Source organism: Protopterus annectens, chromosome 2.part1 (assembly GCF_019279795.1).
Source record: "Protopterus annectens isolate FY-2018-M chromosome 2.part1, PAN1.0, whole genome shotgun sequence".
NCBI classification, from domain to species: Eukaryota; Metazoa; Chordata; order Ceratodontiformes; family Protopteridae; genus Protopterus; species Protopterus annectens.
Genome location: NC_056729.1, coordinates 873,048,067 through 873,071,652, shown reverse-complemented (window position 1 = coordinate 873,071,652; position 23,586 = coordinate 873,048,067). Strand labels below are relative to the sequence as shown.

At 40.1% G+C, this 23,586-nt stretch overlaps 1 protein-coding gene across 1 annotated transcript in view; it reads right to left on the bottom strand.

Annotated features, from left to right (window-relative positions):
- The window catches only part of WDR17 (WD repeat domain 17), a 1,021,977-nt gene that overhangs the window by 847,497 nt on the left and 150,894 nt on the right, over window positions 1-23,586 (bottom strand). The window contains exon 2 of the mRNA XM_044062517.1: window positions 8,783-8,911. Coding sequence (XP_043918452.1) covers window positions 8,783-8,911 — 129 coding nt within the window. The remainder of the gene's footprint in view (window positions 1-8,782; window positions 8,912-23,586) is intronic.

The window sequence follows — 23,586 nt, the reverse complement described above, 5'->3', positions numbered from 1 at the left end:
GTACTTACAGCAGTCATCTCACTCACTTCTATATGTACACTTCAGTCATCTCACTCACAACTATAGTTACATTTCAGTCATCTCACACACATTTGTACTTACAATTCAGTAATCTTATACACTTTTGTACTTACACCAGTCATGTCACTCACTTATATACTTACATATCAGTCATCTCACTCACTTCTGTACTTACACGAGTCATCTCACTCACTTCTGTACTTATACTTCTGCATCTCAATCTCTTCTGTACTTACACTGCAGTTATCACACTCACTTCTGTACTTAGACTTCAGTCATCTCACTCACCTCTGTATTTACACTTCAGCCATCTCGCTTACTTCAGAAAGCTCACTCACTTATATACTTACACCAGTCATCTCAATCACTTATTTACTTATACACCAGTCATCTCACTCACTTCTGTACTTACACTTCAGTCATCTCACTCACTTCCGTACTTACACCAGTCATCTCACTCACTTCTGTACTTACACTTCTGTCATCTCGCACACTTCTATACTTACACCAGTCATCTCACTCACTTCTATACTTACACTTCAGTCATCTCACTCACTTCTGTACTTTCACTTTAGTCATCTCATACACTTCTGCACTTACACGGTGATCATTGCACTCACTTCTGTACGTACACATCAGTCTTCTCACACCATTCTGTACTTATACTTCAGTCATCTCACTGACTTCTGTACTTACACTTTAGTTACCTCACACACATCTGTACTTACACTTCAGTCATCTCACACACTTCTATACTTAGACCAGTCATTTCACTCACTTCTCTACTTACACTTCAGTCATTTCACACACTTCTGCACTTACACGTCAGTCATCTCACTCACTTCTGTATTTACACTTCAGTCATCTCACACACTTCTGTACTTAGACCAGTCATTTCACTCACTTCTATACTTACACTTCAGTCATCTCACTCACTTCTGTACTTACACCATTCATCTCACTCACATCTGTACTTACACCAGTCATCTCACTCACTTATGTACTTACACTTCAGTCATCTCACTCACTTCAGAAATCTCGCTCACTTGTATATTTACACCAGTCATCTCAATCACTTTTTTACTTATACACCAGTCATCTCACTCACTTCTTTACTTACACTCCAGTAATCTCACTCACTTCTGTACTTACACCAGTCATCTCACTCACTTCCGTACTTACACCAGTCATCTCACTCACTTCTGTACTTACACTTCAGTCATCTCACTCACTTCAGAAATCTCGCTCACTTGTATACTTACACCAGTCATCTCAATCACTTATTTACTTATACACCAGTCATCTCACTCACTTCTGTACTTACACTTCTGTCATCTCGCACACTTCTTTACTTACACTCCAGTAATCTCACTCACTTCTGTACTTACACCAGTCATCTCACTCACTTCTGTACTTACACTTCAGTCATCTCACTCACTTCAGAAATCTCGCTCACTTGTATACTTACACCAGTCATCTCAATCACTTATTTACTTATACACCAGTCATCTCACTCACTTCTGTACTTACACTTCTGTCATCTCGCACACTTCTTTACTTACACTCCAGTAATCTCACTCACTTCTGTACTTACACCAGTCATCTCACTCACTTCTGTCCTTACACTTCAGTCATTTCACACACTTCTGCACTTACACGTCAGTCATCTCACTCACTTCTGTATTTACACTTCAGTCATCTCACACACTTCTATACTTAGACCAGTCATTTCACTCACTTCTATACTTACACTCCAGTCATCTCACTCACTTCTGTACTTACACCATTCATCTCACTCACATCTGTACTTACACCAGTCATCTCACTCACTTCTGTACTTACACTTCAGTCATCTCACTCACTTCCGTACTTACACCAGTCATCTCACTCACTTCTGTACTTACACTTCAGTCATCTCACTCACTTCCGTACTTACACCAGTCATCTCACTCACTTCTGTACTTACACTTCAGTCATCTCACTCACTTCAGAAATCTCGCTCATTCTTACACCAGTCATCTCACTCACTTCTGTACTTACACTTCAGTCATCTCACTCACTTCAGAAATCTCGCTCACTTGTATACTTACACCAGTCATCTCAATCACTTATTTACTTATACACCAGTCATCTCACTCACTTCTATACTTACACTTCAGTCATCTCACTCACTTCTGTACTTTCACTTTAGTCATCTCATACACTTCTGCACTTACACGACAGTCATTGCACTCACATCTGTACATACACGTCAGTCTTCTCACACCATTCTGTACTTATACTTCAGTCATCTCACTGACTTCTGTACTTACACTTTAGTTACCTCACACACATCTGTACTTACACTTCAGTTGTCTCACAAACTTCTATACTTACAGTTCAGTCATTTCACACACTTCTGTACTTACACCAGTCATCTCACACCCTTATATACTTACATATCACTCATCTCACTCACTTCTGTACTTTCACTTCAGTCATCATACTCACTTCAGAAATCTCGCTCACTTATATACTTACACTTCAGTCATCTCACTCACTTCTGTACTTACACTTCAGTCATCTCACACACTTCTGTACTGACTTCAGTCATCTCACTCACATCTGTACTTAGACTTCAGTCATCTCACACACTTCTGTACTTACACTTCAGTCATCTCACTCACTTCTATATTTACAATTCAGTCATCTCACACACTTTTGTACTTACACGTCAGTCATCTCACTCACAACTATAGTTAAATTTCAGTCATCTCACACACTTTTGTACTTACAATTCAGTAATCTCATACATGTTTGTACTTACACCAGTCATGTCACTCACTTATATACTTACATATCAGTCATCTCACATACTTCTGTACTTACACGAGTCATCTCACTCACTTCTGTACTTACACTTCAGTCATCTCACTCACTTCCGTACTTACACCAGTCATCTCACTCACCTCTGTACTTACACTTCAGTCATCTCAATCACTTCAGAAATCTCGCTCACTTGTATACTTACACCAGTCATCTCAATCACTTATTTACTTATACACCAGTCATCTCACTCACTTCAGTACTTACACTTCAGTCATCTCGCACACTTCTATACTTACACCAGTCATCTCACTCACTTTTGTACTTACAATTCAGTCATCTCACTCACTTCTGTACTTACACCATTCATCTCACTCACTTCTGCACTTACACTTCAGTCATCACACACAATTTGTACTTACACTTCAGTCATCTCACTCACTTCTGTACTTTCACTTTAGTCATCTCAAACACGTCTGCACTTACACGTCAGTCATTGCACTCACTTCTGTACGTACACGTCAGACATCTCACAACGTTCTGTACTTATACTTCAGTCATCTCACTGACTTCTGTACTTACACTTCAGTTACTTCACACACATATGTACTTACACTTCAGTCACCTCACAAACTTCTATACTTACAGTTCAATCATTTCACACACTTCTGTACTTACACTTCAGTCACCTCACAAACTTCTATACTTACAGTTCAATCATTTCACACACTTTTGTACTTACAGTTCAGTCATCCTACACACTTATCTACTTACACTTCAGTCATCTCACTCAATTCTGTACTTACACTACAGTCATCTCAAACACTACTATACTTACACATCAGTCATCTCACACACTTCTATACTTACACCAGACATCTCACGCACTTCTGTACTTACACTTCAGTCATCTCACTCACATCTATAGTTACATTTCAGTCATCTCACACACTTCTGTACTTACACCTAAGTCATCTTACACACTTCTGAACTTACACTTCAGTCATCTCACACACTTCTATAGTTACACTTCAGTCACCTATATATATATATATATATATATATATATATATATATATATATATATATAGATAGATAGATATACACACACACACACACACACACACATATATATATATATATATATATATATATATAAATATATATATACACTGTAATGTTTAGAATAGTCTTACAAATCAGAAACAGTCTAACTATCAATGTTTGCATCAACTACTGGAATTGCTCAAGCACTCTGTAGATTCACTAACTTACTAATTTTTCGGAGTGAAGTTAATCCTGTCTTGTGCAAATGCCTCCCGTTACTTCTCATTAAGTGTTCCCATTTTGTCTTAATGTCATTCAATATAAGAGTAGCATTTTCTTGCTGCTCTTTATGTTTGCCGACTTATGCTTTGCACTCTCGCTGTTTTCCCTTGGATTAAGTGCAGATAATTATACAATGGCTATTTCTTCATAGTGTATCATTTGTTATCACTGAGCCAAAAAGCCTGGCCATTTAGTATATCTTCATGCTGAAATAACACTGAATAAATTGATACTTTCATTTGGAGTCCCTTCCCCATAAGTCATTGGAAGGTGATAACCCAAAAGGTTGTAGCGCAGTGTCTGGGTATGCAAGTAAAGCTGGGTTAGAAACTTTTTCTGCACTAGCAGCTAGCTTTTGCCTGGTGTTTTTTACTGTCTGTAAAACTCCATTCACTTACCCATTCAGCTGTGGATATCTTTGACTGGCAATGATATTTCTGCATGCCAATTTCCAGACTAATAAATTGAGAAAAGTATAAATGAAATTCCATGTGTAGACAACACGCAAATGCTGACAGTGTGCAATAACGCACCCCCTATTTTGATAACTACTTGATGCTTTGAGTAGCAGTCTACACAGATCAAGAAACGATGATGCTTAAAATGAAACAAGGCAGCAGCAAGTCCATGGACTGTACGGGTTTTCACATAGAATCATTTCTTCTCTCACATACTTTTGTGAAGCTTGTTATGTATTTGAAAGCCTTTTATCCTCATCACAACTTAATGAAACATCTGTGCTCAAAACATTCCCTGGAATTCAGAAAGAATCTCTAACATTCATATAAACTGCATACCACAGGTAGTTCAATTTATGCAATGACTGAACATGTCATTCAGGTGACACCTCATCATTGGCCAGTTTTCAAGACTTTGAATCAACATTAATTACAACCAGTGCTACAAGCATTGTGTGGCCTTTTGCAGCAGTTTTCTACTGGTGGCCCATTGCCCCATTCATCAATTTGGCAGTTTGGCAATTTGGCACAGGCAGCTTCTCACTCACTCTCACAAACACACACACACACACACACACACACACACACACACACACACACACACACACACACACACACACACACACAAACACACATATACAAACTCATGGAGACAGTCACCTATTCACCCACCTACATACACATACAAACACACACGCACACACATAGTCTCTTGATCCCCTGTCTAACCCCACTACTGTGACAACCCAGGCAGATATGCACACATACACTTATACATTTATTCCAGTCATTTCATACTGATGCAGCCATGCTGCCACACACACACACACACACACACACACACACACACACACACACACACACACACACACACACTGCTTCCCTGCTGAGCATCACTAAACTTACCTAAAATACGGTCTGTTCCTTTCACTCATTTGGGTGACTGCCATCTGTTGGCCATGTTAGTTATCACAGCCACTCATGGTAATTTAGGCAGATGAGCAGTTCTTTGAATCATTCATCAGCAAAAGTCATTTTACCACAGACATTTCCACAGGAGACCAAATGACTATTTAGCATTAATCACTCCTTCAGAATGTTTCATTATCCTTCATTTTATTTTCTCCAAAGGGTTAGGTTTTTACATACTTTGATGGGAATGGGCCCCTTTCCTAAGTTAGGACATAGCTAAAGTTCATGAAATCAGGTTTGCTTCACTCTTTGACATTTGATATGAGTGCTCTTCTCATCACCTAAAATGTACCCAGAATTCCCTGTTTTTGCAGTTCATAATGGGTTACTTTTACAGGTGGCATATTTAGATATGTTTGAAGAATCTTTTTTTATTAGCCCAGTGGCTCCTACTACAACTGCAACTATCAGTCTATCTTTACTCCACATTGCTCTAGTTTCTGTTTGTAAGTCCTGATATTTCACAGATTTATGTCTTTCAGTATGTAAGGCACTGTAGTTACTGGGTATAACAATTTCAATAATGAAAGCCATTTCTGTCTTTTTTCTTGAACTACAATATCCAGTCTCTTTGCTTCTGCCTTCTTAACTGTTGGTATGAGGTGATCCCATATAATCATTACTTCATCATTTTCAACAATCTTTTGTGGTTTGTTTCCAATGTCTCTCAACCACCTCTATGAAGAAGCGTTTACAGTCTCCAGTGTAAAAACCTTGCCACATGATGTATTTTGTATACAAACCTTCAGCCATAAGTGTATCGCACCCTGGAACACACGGAGTAACTGTTTCTAGTTCTGTATCACTACGTTTTTCTGTACCTCCTGCATTTCTATGGATTTTGTGAGCCATCTGGGATGTAATCCATATCTTGGGCTGCCAATATTAACCTTTCATCTTTTGTTTTAAATTCACCCCATCTAAGCCATTCACACGACAACTCTCGGTCAACATGTGGCTGTTTTTACTTTTTGCTACAATTATGATCATTCCATTTGTCTTTCCTTTTTTCCTGATCCTGTTCTTTGTATTCTTTCTTTTGCTTTTTTTGCACTTTCTTTTGCCACCTTATTTTTAACCATACTTGGTGATATTTCCATGCCTGCTTTTTCCCTAAAGGCTTCTGCTAACCTGAGCAAGGGGGGCATCTTGGATTTATTTTGTTCATGTTTTAGAACTTGTAATATTTTTGGATCTGATGATGACGATAAATATATCTGCAATCCCACAATCACCAACCTATATTTGTAAACAATTTCAAGGAGGCGCATACCTCCTTCAGACCAAGGGATATATAATCTGGGCATGGTTCAATTTTCTTGTTTTCCTGTCAGGCATATCCAACTCTCTTTGTGGCCAGTCAATCACCCCAAACCTATAAGTTAAAACAGGAAGTGCAAGTTGATTTATAGACTGAACTTTCTTAATTTCAAGGCTATTTACAGCATTACTTTTAATCTTCTAGAATATTCTTTATTGAGTTTTGTTCTCATTTTTCCATGCTGTATCATTGCCCCTTTGTCCATTCCAAGATATTTCTACACTCATTCTTGCACTAGATCTTTTATATCACATTCTTCCCCAAGTGTTAAATTTTTTCTAAGTCTTCAATTTTTGTCTTTCAAATGTTGCTTTTGCACATTTGTCGAGAACAAATGACATTCCTATGTCATCTGAAAAGGATTCAACAACTTGTAGTTGCACTTTCAGGTATTTTTCTGATGAACTATATAGTTTCAAGTCATCCACAAACAGTAGATGAAATATCCCTTCACCTGATGATTTTCTTGGAGTCATGCCTCTACTAAATTCTACTTTTGCTTAAAACACTACAATCTCACTGCTATTATTTTAAGTTGGAAATGAGTGTGTGTGTGTGTGTGTGTGTGTGTGTGTGTGTGTGTGTGTGTGTGTGTGTGTATTTCAATTTCCTCTGACACCAACACAAGCCATAATGAGTTTTTGAGAAAGAAATTTTAAGAAATCCTAATTTCTACCAAAAAGCCTGAAGACAGGATATTCATATCATTCACAGCAGAAGTCATAAACCTTTAGGCTTAAGTGACTGCAACTGGTAAGCAGTATGCTTGTACTCCAAAGTACATAACAAGTTATAAAGCTTAGTACACTGTGGGATAAGACCTTCTAAGATGGCTTACCCCATTGTGAAGGCATAGTACTCCATGCACAGACTATCACCCTCTTTCTTAAGTCCATAAGATTCACAGTTGCAGCACCATCAGTCTACTGACTGTTCCAAATATGGTAACCTATTTGTCTACAGCTGTGTACAGTCCCATGTTGCTAAACTTGTCAGTGTAGTGATCCCTCAGCATGCAGAGCCGAGCAAAATATTAGTGCTGCCGAACAAATAAATAAGTAAAATACACAAACCTCTACTTTGTGGTAGGAATATCCCTGCTGGAAAAGGGAATCCCTACAGTGCAGGGAAACGTGCAACCACAAGCAAACTTGTCCTTTCCCCACACGATGATAAAAGTAATCTGTAGCTAATGGAATCTCTCATAGCAGCATGTCCTCTCATTGACATAACATGATAATAACTCTAGTTCCATTATCATACATAATGATTGTGAAATCTTTTTGAGTCACAGTCAGGCATCATGGTGGCTCACAGTATGACATACTACATCTTTATACTAAGGCATGTAAAGTATATCATAATGCACAAATGTCTTCTACTGTTTTCTGTTGTACATCAATAGAGCACAAGACAGCACAGCAGAGGACATCTGTATAACAAGGTATTTAAAGCATATCATAGTGCATAGTTGTTCTCTACTGTTTTGCTTTGTACCTTCATGCAACACAGCTCAGATCAGCTGTTCTGCTATATGCTGGTATAGAAGGTATTTGAGAGGAAATGGGCACTGAACCACTATGTATGCCATCATGTACAATGTGTTGCTATGTGCAATTCATAAAGAACAGAAATCTCCTGTACTCCATTATTACAGGCAGTGATTCATTCCAATGAATCATGATCTTAAATGGCAATGCAGTAAACAGAGAGTGCTTGATTGCTTCTGAGCACTACTTTTATAAATTCCATAGGGTTCAATTCTAATTCTTGTGGCAGATGCTAGTGTAAATGCACATGCGCATAATTAAATACAGCAATATGAAAGAGACAAAACACATTCACGATATATCATGCTTAGCCTTGTTCCTCTCACCTGGTATACATATATTGCGAGTGTAGCACAGTAAGCGAATCTATCACCACTTGCAGCACAGACATCTTTGTTCCATGGCTGGCACCCTGCTGCCAGAAGACCCACTTGTTTTACTTGTGACATTTTTGCCTGCAATTAAACAGATGTTATATTAGTGCAGTGACTCATCTTGATTCCCTTTTACTTACCCACCAGACACCAGAAGGAACAACCATCTCACATTCATTGAGACACAGCTGTACCAACCATCTCACATTCATTGAGACACAGCTGCACCAACCATCTCACATTCATTGAGACACAGCTGTACCAACCATCTCATATGCATTGAGACACAGCTGTACTTAAGTAAAAGTGAGGTTAGGATAGTGCCAAGATGCTTACATAAAAGAAACTTGGAATACATTTGAACTTGAATTCATTTAGTGCCAAACAAGAGGCCAGAAACATGAACCACACTATTTTTTAAATCATATTAAGGATTAATGTCACAATGCAAGTTTATATCTTTGAACATAGCTCTATTCGTCAGACAGTGCAGTGATCTATTCTACTAAGTTGTTGAGAGGCATTCTTCTCTCATTGCATTATGTTCTGCATAGCCTCAGTGGAGTTTGAAACCTGACATTTGAAGGCATCTAGTTAACAGGCCCATGAACACTAGACCTATTAGTGCCCTACTTTTAACCGCTATGAGACTGAACAGCTTACATCTCAGCTGCCCTTAATTTGAATTTTAGAGATGCCCCTTATTTTCCCTACAAAATTTGCAGTACAAAATATAATTTCAAGACAAAACAAAAATGATTACATTTATCAAAGAGTGTAAAATATTACATCTACAGATTTCTTATTCTTCAGAAAATACACATTATTATAAATCCCCTTCTGTTGTATCTACATTCTAAATAAACATTACTAACATTTTAAAGTCTTAGGTTGTTGTACTTTATTGCAAATTATTTGTGGCCCTCTTTCTATTTATTAAATAAAGAGGTTGAATGTTATTGAGACAAAATAAACATAACTTCATTTATTATATAATTCACTCTTTCATTCTATAACTCAGTCAGTCTATTTCAGAACCATGGGGAATCTATTTCAGGAACATAATAAAGCTGATACCTATCCTAGCACTCTGTGAGAAGAAAGCTGCGAACTAACTCTGAACAGAATTCTCACATCCAGTGAAAAATACACAGACACCGGAAGGACACTCATACATGGCTCTGGTTGTATTTATTTGCTTATCAGTACTGCATTGTTTTTTATTTATTTGTATAGCCGTTCTGCACTACTTTACTGCACTGCTTTTATTTATTTGACAATTATTTACTTTTCTGTGTCTTCATTTATATATTTGCTGAAATGTGGTTGAATATTTTGTTTTTCTGTCAACAAACTGCTGTTGTGTTCTTAAAGTTGGTGGCTTTTGCTATTGCCCGCCCCTACTGCGAGTTTGTGGTGTACTCAGTCCAGAGAGGAAAAAATGGTCAAACAGCTCCTGTGTTATCTGTTTGTCTCAGGCTTTGGAAGGGTCTTTTATCTTGCTTGTATAAAAATATTACATTTGAGTGAATTTCTGGTTATCTTGCTAGAGCTCCGTTTGTGCTTCTTAAACAATCTGAATTACAGTACATAAGTGTATTTTTTGTACTTTATCTAACTGTCCAGTGTTTCTTATCAGCACTGCACTTGTTGTATTTATTTGCTTATCAGTACTGCATTGTTTTTTTTATTTATTTGTATAACAGTTTTGTACTAGTTTAGTGCACTGTTTTTATTTATTTGTTTGACTGAATTATTTACTTTTCTGTGTCTCCATTTATATATTTGCTGATCTGTGGTTGAATTGTTTGTTTTTCCCCCACCCAACTGTTATTGTGTTCTTATAGTCTGTAGGTTTTTGCTGCTGATAAATTTGATAAAGCACACTCCTCCCAGTCCGATCTCATTAGCTCATTCTACCTAATACAGCAGTCATTTGGGAAGGTCAAATCTCTTAGTTCCTTAACCTTGAATTTTCTTCTGTTCCTCCTCTCTCCCTTTCCACTTTACTAACAAAAAAACCCCACTTTATTCAACTTCTTTTACTGTACTTGTGTTTCCTCCTCCTGCTCCCTTACTTCATCTTGCTTTTTCTGCTACTTGTTGCAGCTTGTTCTCTAAAGTGTTCAATTGCATCTTTTCTGTTGCATTTGTTACTACTTGTTTATACTGTAAGTATTATTCTAAACCTCTTAGTTTTGGTTTAAGCACTTAGGCTTTAGGCTTACCCCTGACTTCTCCCTAGCCTTCTCTCTCAGATTCTGAAAAATATGGATGTACAATTTCCTACAGTTTCTTCTACCAGTCTGGTTGGTATGGGCATCCTGAGACAGTGTAGCAACTGCCTTATGTACACAGACAATCACCTACTACTACCACCTAGGAACACAGTTTGTGAGAGATGCAATTACATTAGGTACCTAGAGTCCAAGCTCTCTCTCTTACAAGCTAGTATATCTGGCACTGAGAAGGTTGTCAACACAATCACTACACCTCAAAAACCCACCCACATCTACTCAACACACACCCACATATGTGGATGTTTTCAACAAAAACTTACCCAAACAAAGGAGACAACAGAGGCAAACACCTCCAAGGCAAAACACATGTATTCTCTACACCACATACCATGCAGAGTTCATACACCTGTGTCTGACAACCACAAAGGCTTAACCATAAACCCAACATATTAGTCACAGGAGACTCCATTGTGAGACACACAGATGTGCCTGTCACCAGGCTGGATAAGGAGTAAGTCACATTTAATTGTCTGTCAGTGGCCAGAATGCACCATATCAAACACGCACTCAAGTCTCAACAACAGGTACTGTTATGATTCTGTCATAGTCCATGTTGGTCTGAATAACTTCAGATATACCTCCCTGGACTATATGAAGAGAGACATGATTGAACTCACTGAATATGTGTCCCAGGCAGGTATGTCCCTAGCATTAAGCAACAGTCTACCATCAGCCAGAATGATGCCTCAATGCAAACAGAAAATGATTGACTTTAACAATTGGCTTAGTTTCTGGTGTCATTCTAGGGAGATCCAGTACCTGACAGCCTGGAAAGATATGATAGACAGACCAAAATGCTTTGCCAGAGATGGCCTACATTTGTCTCACTTCAGCTTCAGGCTTCTGGCAAAGACACTTGCCTCACCCATAGTGCCTTTTTCAGACAAAAATAAAAATGTCAACAAAACCCAAATTAAAGGTCATGCTGCTAAACACTAGGAGTCTAAACATGAAATTGCACTCATTGCAAGCATTCTTAACTGTGGAAAATGCTGACATCTCCACAGTCACAGAAACCTGGTTCAAAGCTGCAGTGAGCACCCCAGCCATATATGGTTACTCATCCTATCATACACTCAGACCCCAAACTGTGGGTAGTAAAGTCAAAGGAGGTGGAGTTTCAATATATATTAAAGACCTCCAGGCTGGTCAAACAGTATGATGCATAGGAAACAGTCCTGGTGCACTTAATCATGACAAGACCCCTAAACAAATCATAGCTAGCTACCTGCCCCCAAATCTGACTCAAGATGCCCAAACTACTTACCTAGACCTCTTCGAATCTATCATGATTTAACCCTTTACCCTGATCCTGGATGACTTTAACTACTCAAACATAGACTGGAAGAACTACTCATGCCAGAACATAAATGCCCCTAGATTCCTCAATTTTGTCAATGCAAATGCTTTGGAACAGCTAGTCGATACCCCCACAAGAGGTTGTTATATGTTGGACTTGGTATTAACCAATATGAGTAACCACTGCATCATCCCTGCAGTATCATCCTTTCTTGTAAAATCTGACCATAAAGTGGTCACGTTCGAAGTCACCATCTCCCCCAACCCCCATCTAGTTAGAGTCAAACAAAAAACTTCTCCAAAGCTGATTACAGCCTCCTGAGGGATAGTATAATCAGCTTCACAGCTCCCTCCCCCTCACTAGGAACTGGCACCAGTATCCAAACCTATACCAAATTACTATACAAACATTTATATAGAGGCATGGAATCAGAAATACCTGACAGGACTAAATCATCTTCTGCAAGGAAGAGTAAACCTGTCTGGTGGACATCTGCAAAAATAAATTGTATAACAATTGAAAGAAATTGCTGTCCAAGACCAAGAAGAAGCAGGTGCCCAACTGGAAGCAATCTCTCCTCAGTCAAAACAAACAAATAAGAGCACTAGTGAAATCCTCCAAAGCAAACTTCAAGTCCAAATTGGTCACATCTACTAGAGACAATCATAAGGCCTTCTTCACATACGTCCATAATCTCAAAGGTAGCATCCAGATCTGTTCAGAACTGGTGGTCAAGGACATCATATATACAAATGCTGTAGATATAGTAAACTTGCTGGCTAACAGATTCAGTGAAAATTTCACACCTCTGTCCCCCACATCAGTAAATCAGGACAGCCCCAGTACCTGTCCCTTCCCCTTATATCTAGGGATCTGGTCATCACTGCTCTCTTAAAGGCAAAACATACAGCCTCCATGGGACCCGATAACAGCCTAGGCTGCATCATACATGAACTCAGCCAGGAACTTGCAGCACCATTAGGCGCCCTATTCATCCAAAGCCTGAGTACCGGCTTTGTCTGTTCTGAGTGGAGGACAGCCACTGTCATCCCTTTACACAAAGGTGGTGTCTCCACTGATCTGAGAAATTATAGACCCATCAGCCTAACTAGCCTGATTTGCAAGGCCATGGAATGAATTATCAATAGATCTCATTAACAAGGACATTGGTAACCTCCAAACACTTGATTCCACACAGTTTGGCTTCACCAAGGGGAGTTAATGTCTGTTAAATTTGGTCACCTTTTTTGAGACAGTCACCAAAGCCATGGACGGGGAGAAGGTAGTGCACACCACCTACCTTGACCTGGCCGAAGCCTTTGACACTATCCCCATTCAGGCATAATAAATAAACTCTCTCAACTAGACATCAATCCATATGTTACCAGATGGGTAGCTAACTAGCTCACTGATAGAACCCACCTAGTCAAGGTATGAGAAGCCATCTCAAGTAGTAGACCCATATTGGGTGGAGTACCCCAGGGCTCGGTCTTGGGGCCTCTGTTATTTGGGATATACTTTTCTAAGGTACAGACCAAAACCAGTGAGCTATGGGTGAACAAGTTTGCAGATGACTGCAAGCTGGGTGCGATCATCAATTCCCCTTGTGAAGTAGACATCCTCTAAGAAAGTCTCACCCGAACAGATGACTGGTGCCAGAAACATGGCTTCAAGCTGAATACAAATAAATGCATCATCATCCCCTTTGGGGAGAGTGATGATCCCACAAATTATCACATTAATAACAATGTCCTAAGCACACAGTCAGTTGCAAGGGATTTGAGTGCCCAGATTGATAGCAATCTGACTTTTGACCACCATGTTGCTTCCATTGTACTGAAAGCTTTCTATATGGCCGCCCTCATAAGTAAGGGCATCTCATCCAGGGACAAGGAGGTCATAACATCCCTGTATTCTTCCCTTATAAGGCCCATTATTGAGTACAATGCCACATCCGGCATGTACCTCGCAAAGCACATGCAGCAGCTGGACAGACCACAGAGGTTCCTCAACAGGAGAATCCAGGGCCTCAAAAATCTACCATACACAGATAGGTTAAAAGCCCTATCCCTCTACTCTGTTTCATACATATTCCTCAGAAGTGACCTATGTCTGGCATACAAGGCGATCTCGGAGCCCGCCTTGATGGGACTGCTGCATATACGCAAGTCAAGCTCCACTCGAGTAACCTGAATACGCAGCCTCAACCTGGTCTGTGACATCAATAGGACTTGTTAGCGGGACAGATGTGTGTCCCAGAGACTCCCCCATCTGTGGAACAGACTCCATGTCCATGTCAAGCAAAGTACTTCTTTTCCCCTTTTTAAGAGCAACCTGAATAACTGGATGGGAAACAGAAAATACATCCCTGGGATTCTACCCATGTCCCGGCTGGACAGGGGCATTGGGTGCTGATTTGTCTCACTCTTGATTAGGCTTATAAGGGCATCAGGGCCAATAGGCTGGTAACTTCCAATGATCCTGTGATGATCCTATAAAAAAAACACCACATCTGCAAATGAAAATGGAAAACCAAGCACTGTGAGGCAGCAATGGGAAGTAATGCATCACTTTGATGACCTGTTATATAGTCATTATTTTTTTTCGTGTGCTAGAATCTTTTGAGGAGTTTGCAACCCTCCCATTGGATGCATCTGTCAATCCCAGTTAATACTGTGCCTAATGATCAACTTCTTCTCATGTTAACTAAGAAAGAGGCTTAAACATGGCTTGTGCAAAGGGCAGATCTAAGTCTTCATTCCCTTCTTACATTATGATGAAATGGGAGTCAATGTGTGGGACTTGGTGTAACAGGAGCCAATCAGTGTAGCTGAGGTGATGCCTCCTGAGATCTATCCTGAACCCCGTGATGCCTCATTCAATCCCATGGCTGTCAGAACAGTGAATATTCCAAAGTCTCCTCTTCAAGGGAGATGAACTTCTACCATGCTGTCTTACAAGCAGCTACTATATGAAGTACAGTCAAATGCTGTCTTGAAATTTCCTAATGAGTGTAGAAAAGTACATACTCTAAAGTGGGATTTGTCTCATGTTATCTTTCTTCCTTTCAACTGTAGATCATTATCACTACAACATCTTAGTCTAGTAATGCAGCAGTTTTCAATATAGCTGCAATATGTCTAGCAAGCGGAGAAAGTGTTTTCTTAAAGTGCTTTCTTTGTTTTAGCCACAGACATCTCAGAATGTTCTCTGTTATTATCTATCTACCCAGTCCAAATGCAATTACTTGTAATTTCACTCATCCACCACACAAAGCATCTCTATTTTCCCGGTACTAATGAGCTTCACAACATTCTCCACAAATACACTCTGCAACCCTGTACTGATTTCCTTCTGAGCTGCATCCTCTGATTACCATTCTATCTGATCCTGCCATATCCTCTTCTCTCTTGTAATCCTCTAGACCCATTACATCATCTCTATCAGTATTGCAATTTCTACTTACCACCCCTGTTCTATATGACCTCATAGCCCTCAGTCATTCTCAAACTACATCTGTTACAATAAATCTTCCATGATGCCCTATCAGTCTCATACAGATGAATAGATAGATACGCAGACAGACAGATGGACTGATAGACTAATCTTACGCTACAGTACTGCCTTTTGTTTACTGAATATTGCTGCCACTTTCAATTGCTGCCTTAAAACTATAAGGTACAGCCTATATTCTCCACTATACTTCCTGAATCCTACTAGTGCCGGGTATTGTCTATTTCTTTTTCATATCAGATGAAAGTCACCACAGGATCAGTCCTGCAGCTGATGGCTATATCTATGTCTTTTTTCATGTACCTGCTCTCTTCTCGGTCTCTATTTCTTATATGCTTTTGCATTATTACCATTATTGACTGCTGTTCACATTCTTCAATGAAGCAGGAGTACCATGCAAGTAGACAGCAAAGCACTCTTACTCATATCACAGCTACACCCTTTTCAGCTCACCCCTTTCCTTACTTCATAATGGTTAACTTAATGCTGTTGAAACTATTTTGTCCCCAGTTGCTTTCATTTGACTTCCTATTCCCTCCAATAACAAATTGTCTTCTTTTCCAGTGATATTGCAGTACTTCATTTTATTCCAAGGATACAATTTGTGAGGCCACTGAATACTAAATAAGCAGTATTTGTACTTAATCCACATTTTGTCTTGGTAAAAAGTGTGAGTAGATATGCCACGATCAAGCTAATTTGAGCAATTCATAAATCAGTAAGTCAGTCTGCTTTCTAAGTAACAGGATCAATACAAATCTTTGAGCAATTCTTAAACTGTTGTAGGCATTGTACTTCTCTTAATAGTTATGCTTCAAAGCTTGCATTATCAATATATTTGTATTCAAATTTTGGAGATGAGGCAAAGAAGATTTGGACCCATATAACATTTCCAGTTTATTTATGAATAATCCAATATTTGAACAACTTCTGGTGCCACTAGATAATTGTTTAATGTGTCACCACTAATTCACATGCTTATTTAGTAGTTTATATCTTTGTATACAAACTTCTTAATAATGTCAGATCCCTTCCTGATATCTTATATAGCCTGTGGCATTCAAAACTGATAGAGCTGAAACAAGCTTTATCCACATTTATTTTATTTATTTATTTAAAACACGTTTACTTGGGTAGAGCACTGGTCAAAAGTGACCAACTTCAGTCTCATTCTGGGATTGATCATATCTAATCTAAATGTTCTGTGTTTAAGTGAAAGCAAGCAAGACCTTCCAGTATTTCTCTCTGTATATGTCTTTCTGTAGCCTTTTCAGATTCTTGGTAAAGGCAGAACAATTCAACCCTGTCTAAGTGTTCGTTAGTTTGTTTGTGTCTTTCAGCTTTTCCTGGTTAGGGGTCACCACAGCGGAACTCCGGTCCGCTAATTATTGGCAGTTGATTTTTACGTACCGGCTTGCCAGGCCTGACGTACAACCTTCAACGAAGGTACGCCTATTCACGCATGTCTCCACACAGAACGCTCTAGCTGAGAATCGAACCAGACAGCGTCTTACTGTGAGGCGACAACGCTACCACAGCACCACCACTGCAGCTAAGTGTTCATTAGTATATAATCAAAACAGAAAAACAGAAAATTAGCTGGTAGCCTTAATTCTGCAGTAAGCCCCAGCTTGCTATTTCACTGAATGAATAAAGATAAAAAATGAGTTCAAATAAACTAAAAGTTAATAAAGATATTGATGTATTTATTTATTATTTATTTTATTTGACATTTGTTAACTGGGTTAGTCCAGCGGAGCCAACAGGCTAGTTTCCAGTGGAGACCTGAGGAGAAAAGCTCCAGTTTACAGAACAATTAATTAATTAACAGTAAAATAAAAAAAAGTACAAGGTTGACATACAGTTTTGAAACACAAAGTACACAAGCTATAGATTGGTAACAGAATAATGAGTTATTTACAAGAACATGTATAAACAAAGATTAGAAATGTTAATGTGTAATGTTGGAACACAGTGCACAAGTTATGAATTGATTGCATAGTAAGTAGGTTGTTTACAAGAAAGTATAAAAACAAAGAATACGAATAATGACATGTAGCATAGGAATGAAGTACATAGATTATACGTCAAGTGGAGAATAACAAAAAAATAACGGTCAACAACTTTTGAAAATAACTTGCTCTATGTGAGAAAGCAGAGTCTGTATAAGCATATCTTATACATGGAAATGTAGCTGTGAGGAAGTTAGAGTCAATAAAAGCATGGGATTTGTAGCAGATAGAGTGAAATTAGTTGTGTATGGAAGGGAGATGTATAAGCATGAGGATATTGTACTTTGAATATGCTAAGAAAGGAGATAGCATGAGCAAAAACTTCTGAATAAGCAGAATAGAGGTGGAAGAGAAATGGAGTGGAAAAGAAAAATTAAGGGGGAGTTATGGCAAGGAAAGCTTCTTGAGTTCAGGAGGTAGTTTTTGACTTCAGATTTGAAGAATCTGGTACAGCTGATGTTACAGATGTGAGGAGGAAGCCTATTCCAAGCTTGGAACACTGAGTTTTTGTAGAGGGGTTTGCCAATAATTTTGTTTGGTTTATATATGTCAAGGAGGTTCTAGTGTGAGCTATGAAGTGAATGAGCTGGGATATAAGGGGATACTAAGGAAGAAAGAGAGGTACAGGCTATGGGTTTATTTAGTGGGGAGTGTGTCAGCTGCAACTGGGAAAGAAGCAGGACCTAGGGGAATTCAAGACATTGAAGTTTTTTCAAGGCAAGGCAGTGGTGTGATCTATATGGTTGGTCACTGGCGAATCTGGCTGTATTATTATAGGTTAGTTCGAGCCTGGTTAGAAGGGAAGACTGGAGATGGGTAAGGATAGGAGAGGCATAGAGAAGGCATGGAAGGAGGAAGGCTAGATCTAGAGTGGGTTTGGTGTTGGGAGTGAGAAATTGTTTATTTTTATAGAGAAGACACAATTTTTGGATGTTTTGGATGTTTTATTTAAATACAGTGTTGTATATGGATGTAACATTTTAGCTGGTCATCGATTATAGTACCAAGTAGTTTGGTGTGTGGTTCTGCTTTGATAAGGGTGTTATCATGAGAAGAGATGGTAAAGGTGGCTTTGTGGTGGGAGAGAGATTTGGGAAGGAATAGTAGGAGCTTAGTTTTTTTGGGGGTTAGGTATGAGTTGCTGGTCAGTTAGCCATTTCTCCACAGATAAGAAAGTGTTTTGGGTGATGGAAAGAAGATTAGAGATGTTATCAGAGGAAGAGATAAGAATAGAGTCATCAGCATATTGTATGAAGGAGGTGGTGGAGGAGGTGTAGAGTTCTTTAGTAAGGATGATGGAGAGGAGTTGAAGGAAGTTGTTGAAAGTTCATCTGAGCTGCATTTTTTATTTGTTTTTCTGCTTTTAGTATATGATCAACAAATAATATGTCTATATCTAACTTGAACATAATTGAATCATATCCTTAACATTCTTTGAATGAAACATGGAATACAGCTCTGTATTTTATAACTGCTCCTGCAAATGCTGTCAGTCATGTTGTTTAAGTGAAATTTATATCTAGATATAATGTCAGTATCCATGACGTAACAGCTACAAACAAATTCAATATGAGGCTCATGCTGGTCAATGCTAGAAGCCTAAATCTCAAAATGCACTCGCTCAAAGCACTCCTTAAAATGGAGAATATCGACATTTGTGCTGTAACAGAGACCTGGTTCAAGGCAGCAGAAAGCACCCCTGCACTACCAGGCTATAACTCATTCCAAACCTTTCGGCCCCAGAACTTGGATTGAAGCTCAAAAGGTGGTGGTGCTTCCATATACATAAAGGATGCGCACACCTCTAGACAGGTAGCACAACATAATGCATCTGAGATACTTCAGGTGCAGCTAACATTGGGTAAGACAGCGATTCAGTTCGTAGCCTGCTTTAGGTCCCCAACCATGTCCCAAGACTCACACTCCATGTGCCTATGCACCCTGGAGAATATTAGGGTTCAGCCCAACACTCTCATACTGGGCGACTTCAACTTCCCCTCCATAAACTGGGAAAACTACTCATGTACCAATACACTTGCCCAATGCTTCCTGGAATTCATTAATTCCAATGCCCTGGACCAGTTTGTTCTTACCCTGACTAGAGGTAGCAACATCCTTGACCTGGTCATTACTAACATGGGCGACCGTTGCTCTACATCAATAGTCAACTCCTCCCCGGTTAGATCCAACCACAAACTAATCACCTTGGAAATCCACATTCTTCCCAACAGCCCTCCCTCCCACTAAGGTAACCATCATGAAAAACCCCTCCAAAGCTAACTTTGAGCTCCTAAAAACAGAAGCGGCTAACTTCATGGCACCCATGCAAATGGAGAATAGTTGCATGACCACCGAATCATACACCAATGCACTGTACAAACACGTACACAAATGCAAGGATCTTGTCATACCCAATAGAACCAAGATGCTCTCTTCCAAAAAAGGAAGCCAGTCTGGTAGTCTCCTGCCATAAACAAACTCTACAACAGAAGGAGGAAACTGATGTGGAATAAGGTAAAGTCCCAAGATCGGAAAAACTCCCTTATCAGCCTCAACAAAAAGTTGAGATCCCTCATCAAATCCTCTAAAGCTAGCTATGAAAACAGAATTGCAGCAGATAGTAAAGATAGCCACAAGGCCTTCTATAGTTATGTAAAGAATCTCCACAGTAATATCCAGATTTGCTCTGAGCTACTGCACAATGGTACCTCCTATACCGAGACAACAGATATTGCCAATATACTGGCCAACAGATTCAATGCCAGCTTTACCCCCTCAAAGGATGAATCACAATGCAAGTAGATTGCCAGGCACCCAGTACTACTGCTGCACAGGTTAAAACAGCACTGTCCATGGCCAAGAATACAGCTTCTATGGGACCTGACAATAGCCCTGGCTGTGTTCTACATGAACTACAGAGTGAACTGGCACTTCACCTGTGTGCCCTGTTCAATCACAGCCTCACCTCAGGCTTTGTTCAAATGGCGCACTGCTACAGTCATCCCTCTCTACCAAGGAGGAGTGACTACAGACTCTGGGAACTATCGCCCCATTAGCCTGATGAGTCTGATATGCAAACATATGTAATGCATCATCATGGATCTAAGAAACAAGGATACAGGGAATCTCCAAACTCTGGATCCTACACAGTTTGGATTTGTGAAGGGTAGATCATGCCTTCTCAACTTGGTCGACTTCTTTGAGTCAGTCACCAGAACTGTGGATGAAAGCAAGGTAGTTCATACAGCCTACCTTGATCTGGCCAAGGCCTTTGATACCCTTCCCCACTCAGGAATCATAGAAAAACTCATTAAGCTAGGCATCAACCCCTATATCACTAGGTGAGTTGCAAACTGGCTCACAGATAGAACCCACAATGTGAAAGTAGCTGACTCCAAGTCAGACTGCAGACCAGTCACGAGTGGAGTCCCACAGGGTTCGGTCCTGGGTCCTCTCCTGTTTGGTATCTACTTCTCTGAAGTCCAGGCCAACATGAAGGGACTCTGGCTGATGAAGTTTGCAGACAATTGCAAGTTGGGAGCTATTATTAACTCCCCAAGTGATGTTGACATCCTACAGAAAGGCCTCACTGAGACCTATGACTGGTGTCAGAACCATGGCCTTAAGCTCAATGCCAAAAAATGTATCGTCATCCTCCTTGGGAAAAACCCAGTTACCTTGAATTATCACATTAATGGTAGTCCACTGAACATAGAAGGAGTTATAAGAGATCTGGGAACACAGGTTGACAGCAACCTCTCTTTTGACCACCACATTGCCACTGTGGTCAAAACGTTCTTCTATGTGGCACATCTCATTACTAAGAGTTTTGCATCCAGGAAGAAAGAGGTCATTGTCTCCCTCTACTCTTCCCTCATTAGGCCAGTCATTGAGTAAAATGCCCCATTTGGCATGTACCTCACTAGACACCTGCAACAACTGGAGAGGCCACAAAGGTACCTGACAAAGAGGATCCTAGGCCTTAAACACTTGTCCTATATGGACAGACTCAAAAAACTCCAACTATTCTCTGTTTCATATCACCTACTTAGAGGCAATCTCTGCTTGACTTACAAAGCCATGTCTGACCCAGCTCTAGGCTATCTGCTCAAAGGCATTTATAAGCATAGCCAGAATGTGTTGGCTTTCGCTGCCCTCTTAGATTACTTCCCTGTGCCTCTGTCCAGCAGAGCCATTGAAGTGATTCCTGGGGTAAACTTTCTGTTTCCCATCTACTCGTCAAGGTTTCTCTTGAAGAAGGTTAGCGAGAAGCTCTACCTAATGTAGATTGGAATTTTGTTTCAGACCATGGGAAGTTTCTGGGACAGGAATCTATCCCTCCAACACGTCCTATTTATTGTTGTGGTGAGGTTTAGATCCCTGGAGCATGTGGCTCGAGGGGATATGGTTTTCTTTAGGTGGAGCATGTCCATCAATTCTGGGTTGGACATGGCCTTGTATGTCAGGCAGGGTTCACCTCTGAGTAGGTGGTATGCAACTGAGTACAGCTGGAGTTTCTTCAGTCTAGTTGCATAGGGCATCTGCTTGAGGCCAATGATCCTCTTGGTGAGGTACTTCTGTGGTCTTTCCAGTTGTTGCAGGTGTCTTGTAAGGTACATCCAAAATGGGGCATTGTACTCTATGATGGGTCTGATGAGTGATGGGTAGAGGGGCCCAATGACCTCTTTCGATCTAGATGTAAACCCTTTTGTGATTAGGTGGGCCACATAGAAGGATTTTCTAACCACTTTGGCAATGTGATTATCAAAGGAGAGGTTACTATCTACTTGGGTCCCCAGATCCCTTATTACATCTTCTGTATTTAGGGGGCTAAAACCTATGTGGTAGTTTGTGGGTACTTTGTTTTTTCCAAAGGGGATGACTATGCACTTTTTGGCATTTAGCTTGAGGCCATGGTTTTGATACCAGGTGTCTGTCTCAGTGAGACCCTTTTGGGGGATGTCTGTGTCAGCTGGAGAGTAAATTATAGCCCCTAGTTTGCAGTTGTCTGCAAACCTGGTCAGCCATAGTCCACCTGTGCTTGCCTGTACCTCTGAGAAGTATATGCTGAACAGGAGGGGTCCTAGGACTGAGCCCTGGGGAACGCCACCTGTAACCGGTTTAGAGTCAGACCTAGCTCACGCAACGCTTACCATGTGGGTTCTGTCCGTGAGCCAGTTGACAACCCATCTTGTGATGTAGGGGTTTATGTTCAGGCTGGTGAGCTTGTCTATAATACCTGAGTGGGAAATGGTGTTGAAGGCCTTTGTGAGGTCTAAGTAGGCTGTGTGGACCACCTTTCCCTCGTCTGTAGCCTTGGTAACTGTCTCAAAGAAGTCCACCAGGTTCAGAAGGCATGATCTACCCTTATCAAAGCCAAACTGGGTAGGGTCCAGTGTTTGCTGGTTCCCAATGTCTCTGTTAATTAGATCCATGATGATGCGCTCCATAGCTTTGCAGACCAAGCTAGTCAGGCTTATAGGGTGATAGTTCCCGGGGTCCATTGTGGCTCCACCTTTGTGGAGCGGAATAACCGTTGCTGTGCACCACTCTGTGGGCATGTAGCATGTGGAGAGGCTGAGTTTAAATAGTGTGTTTAGGTGAGGGGTTAGTTCATCTTTGAGCTCATGT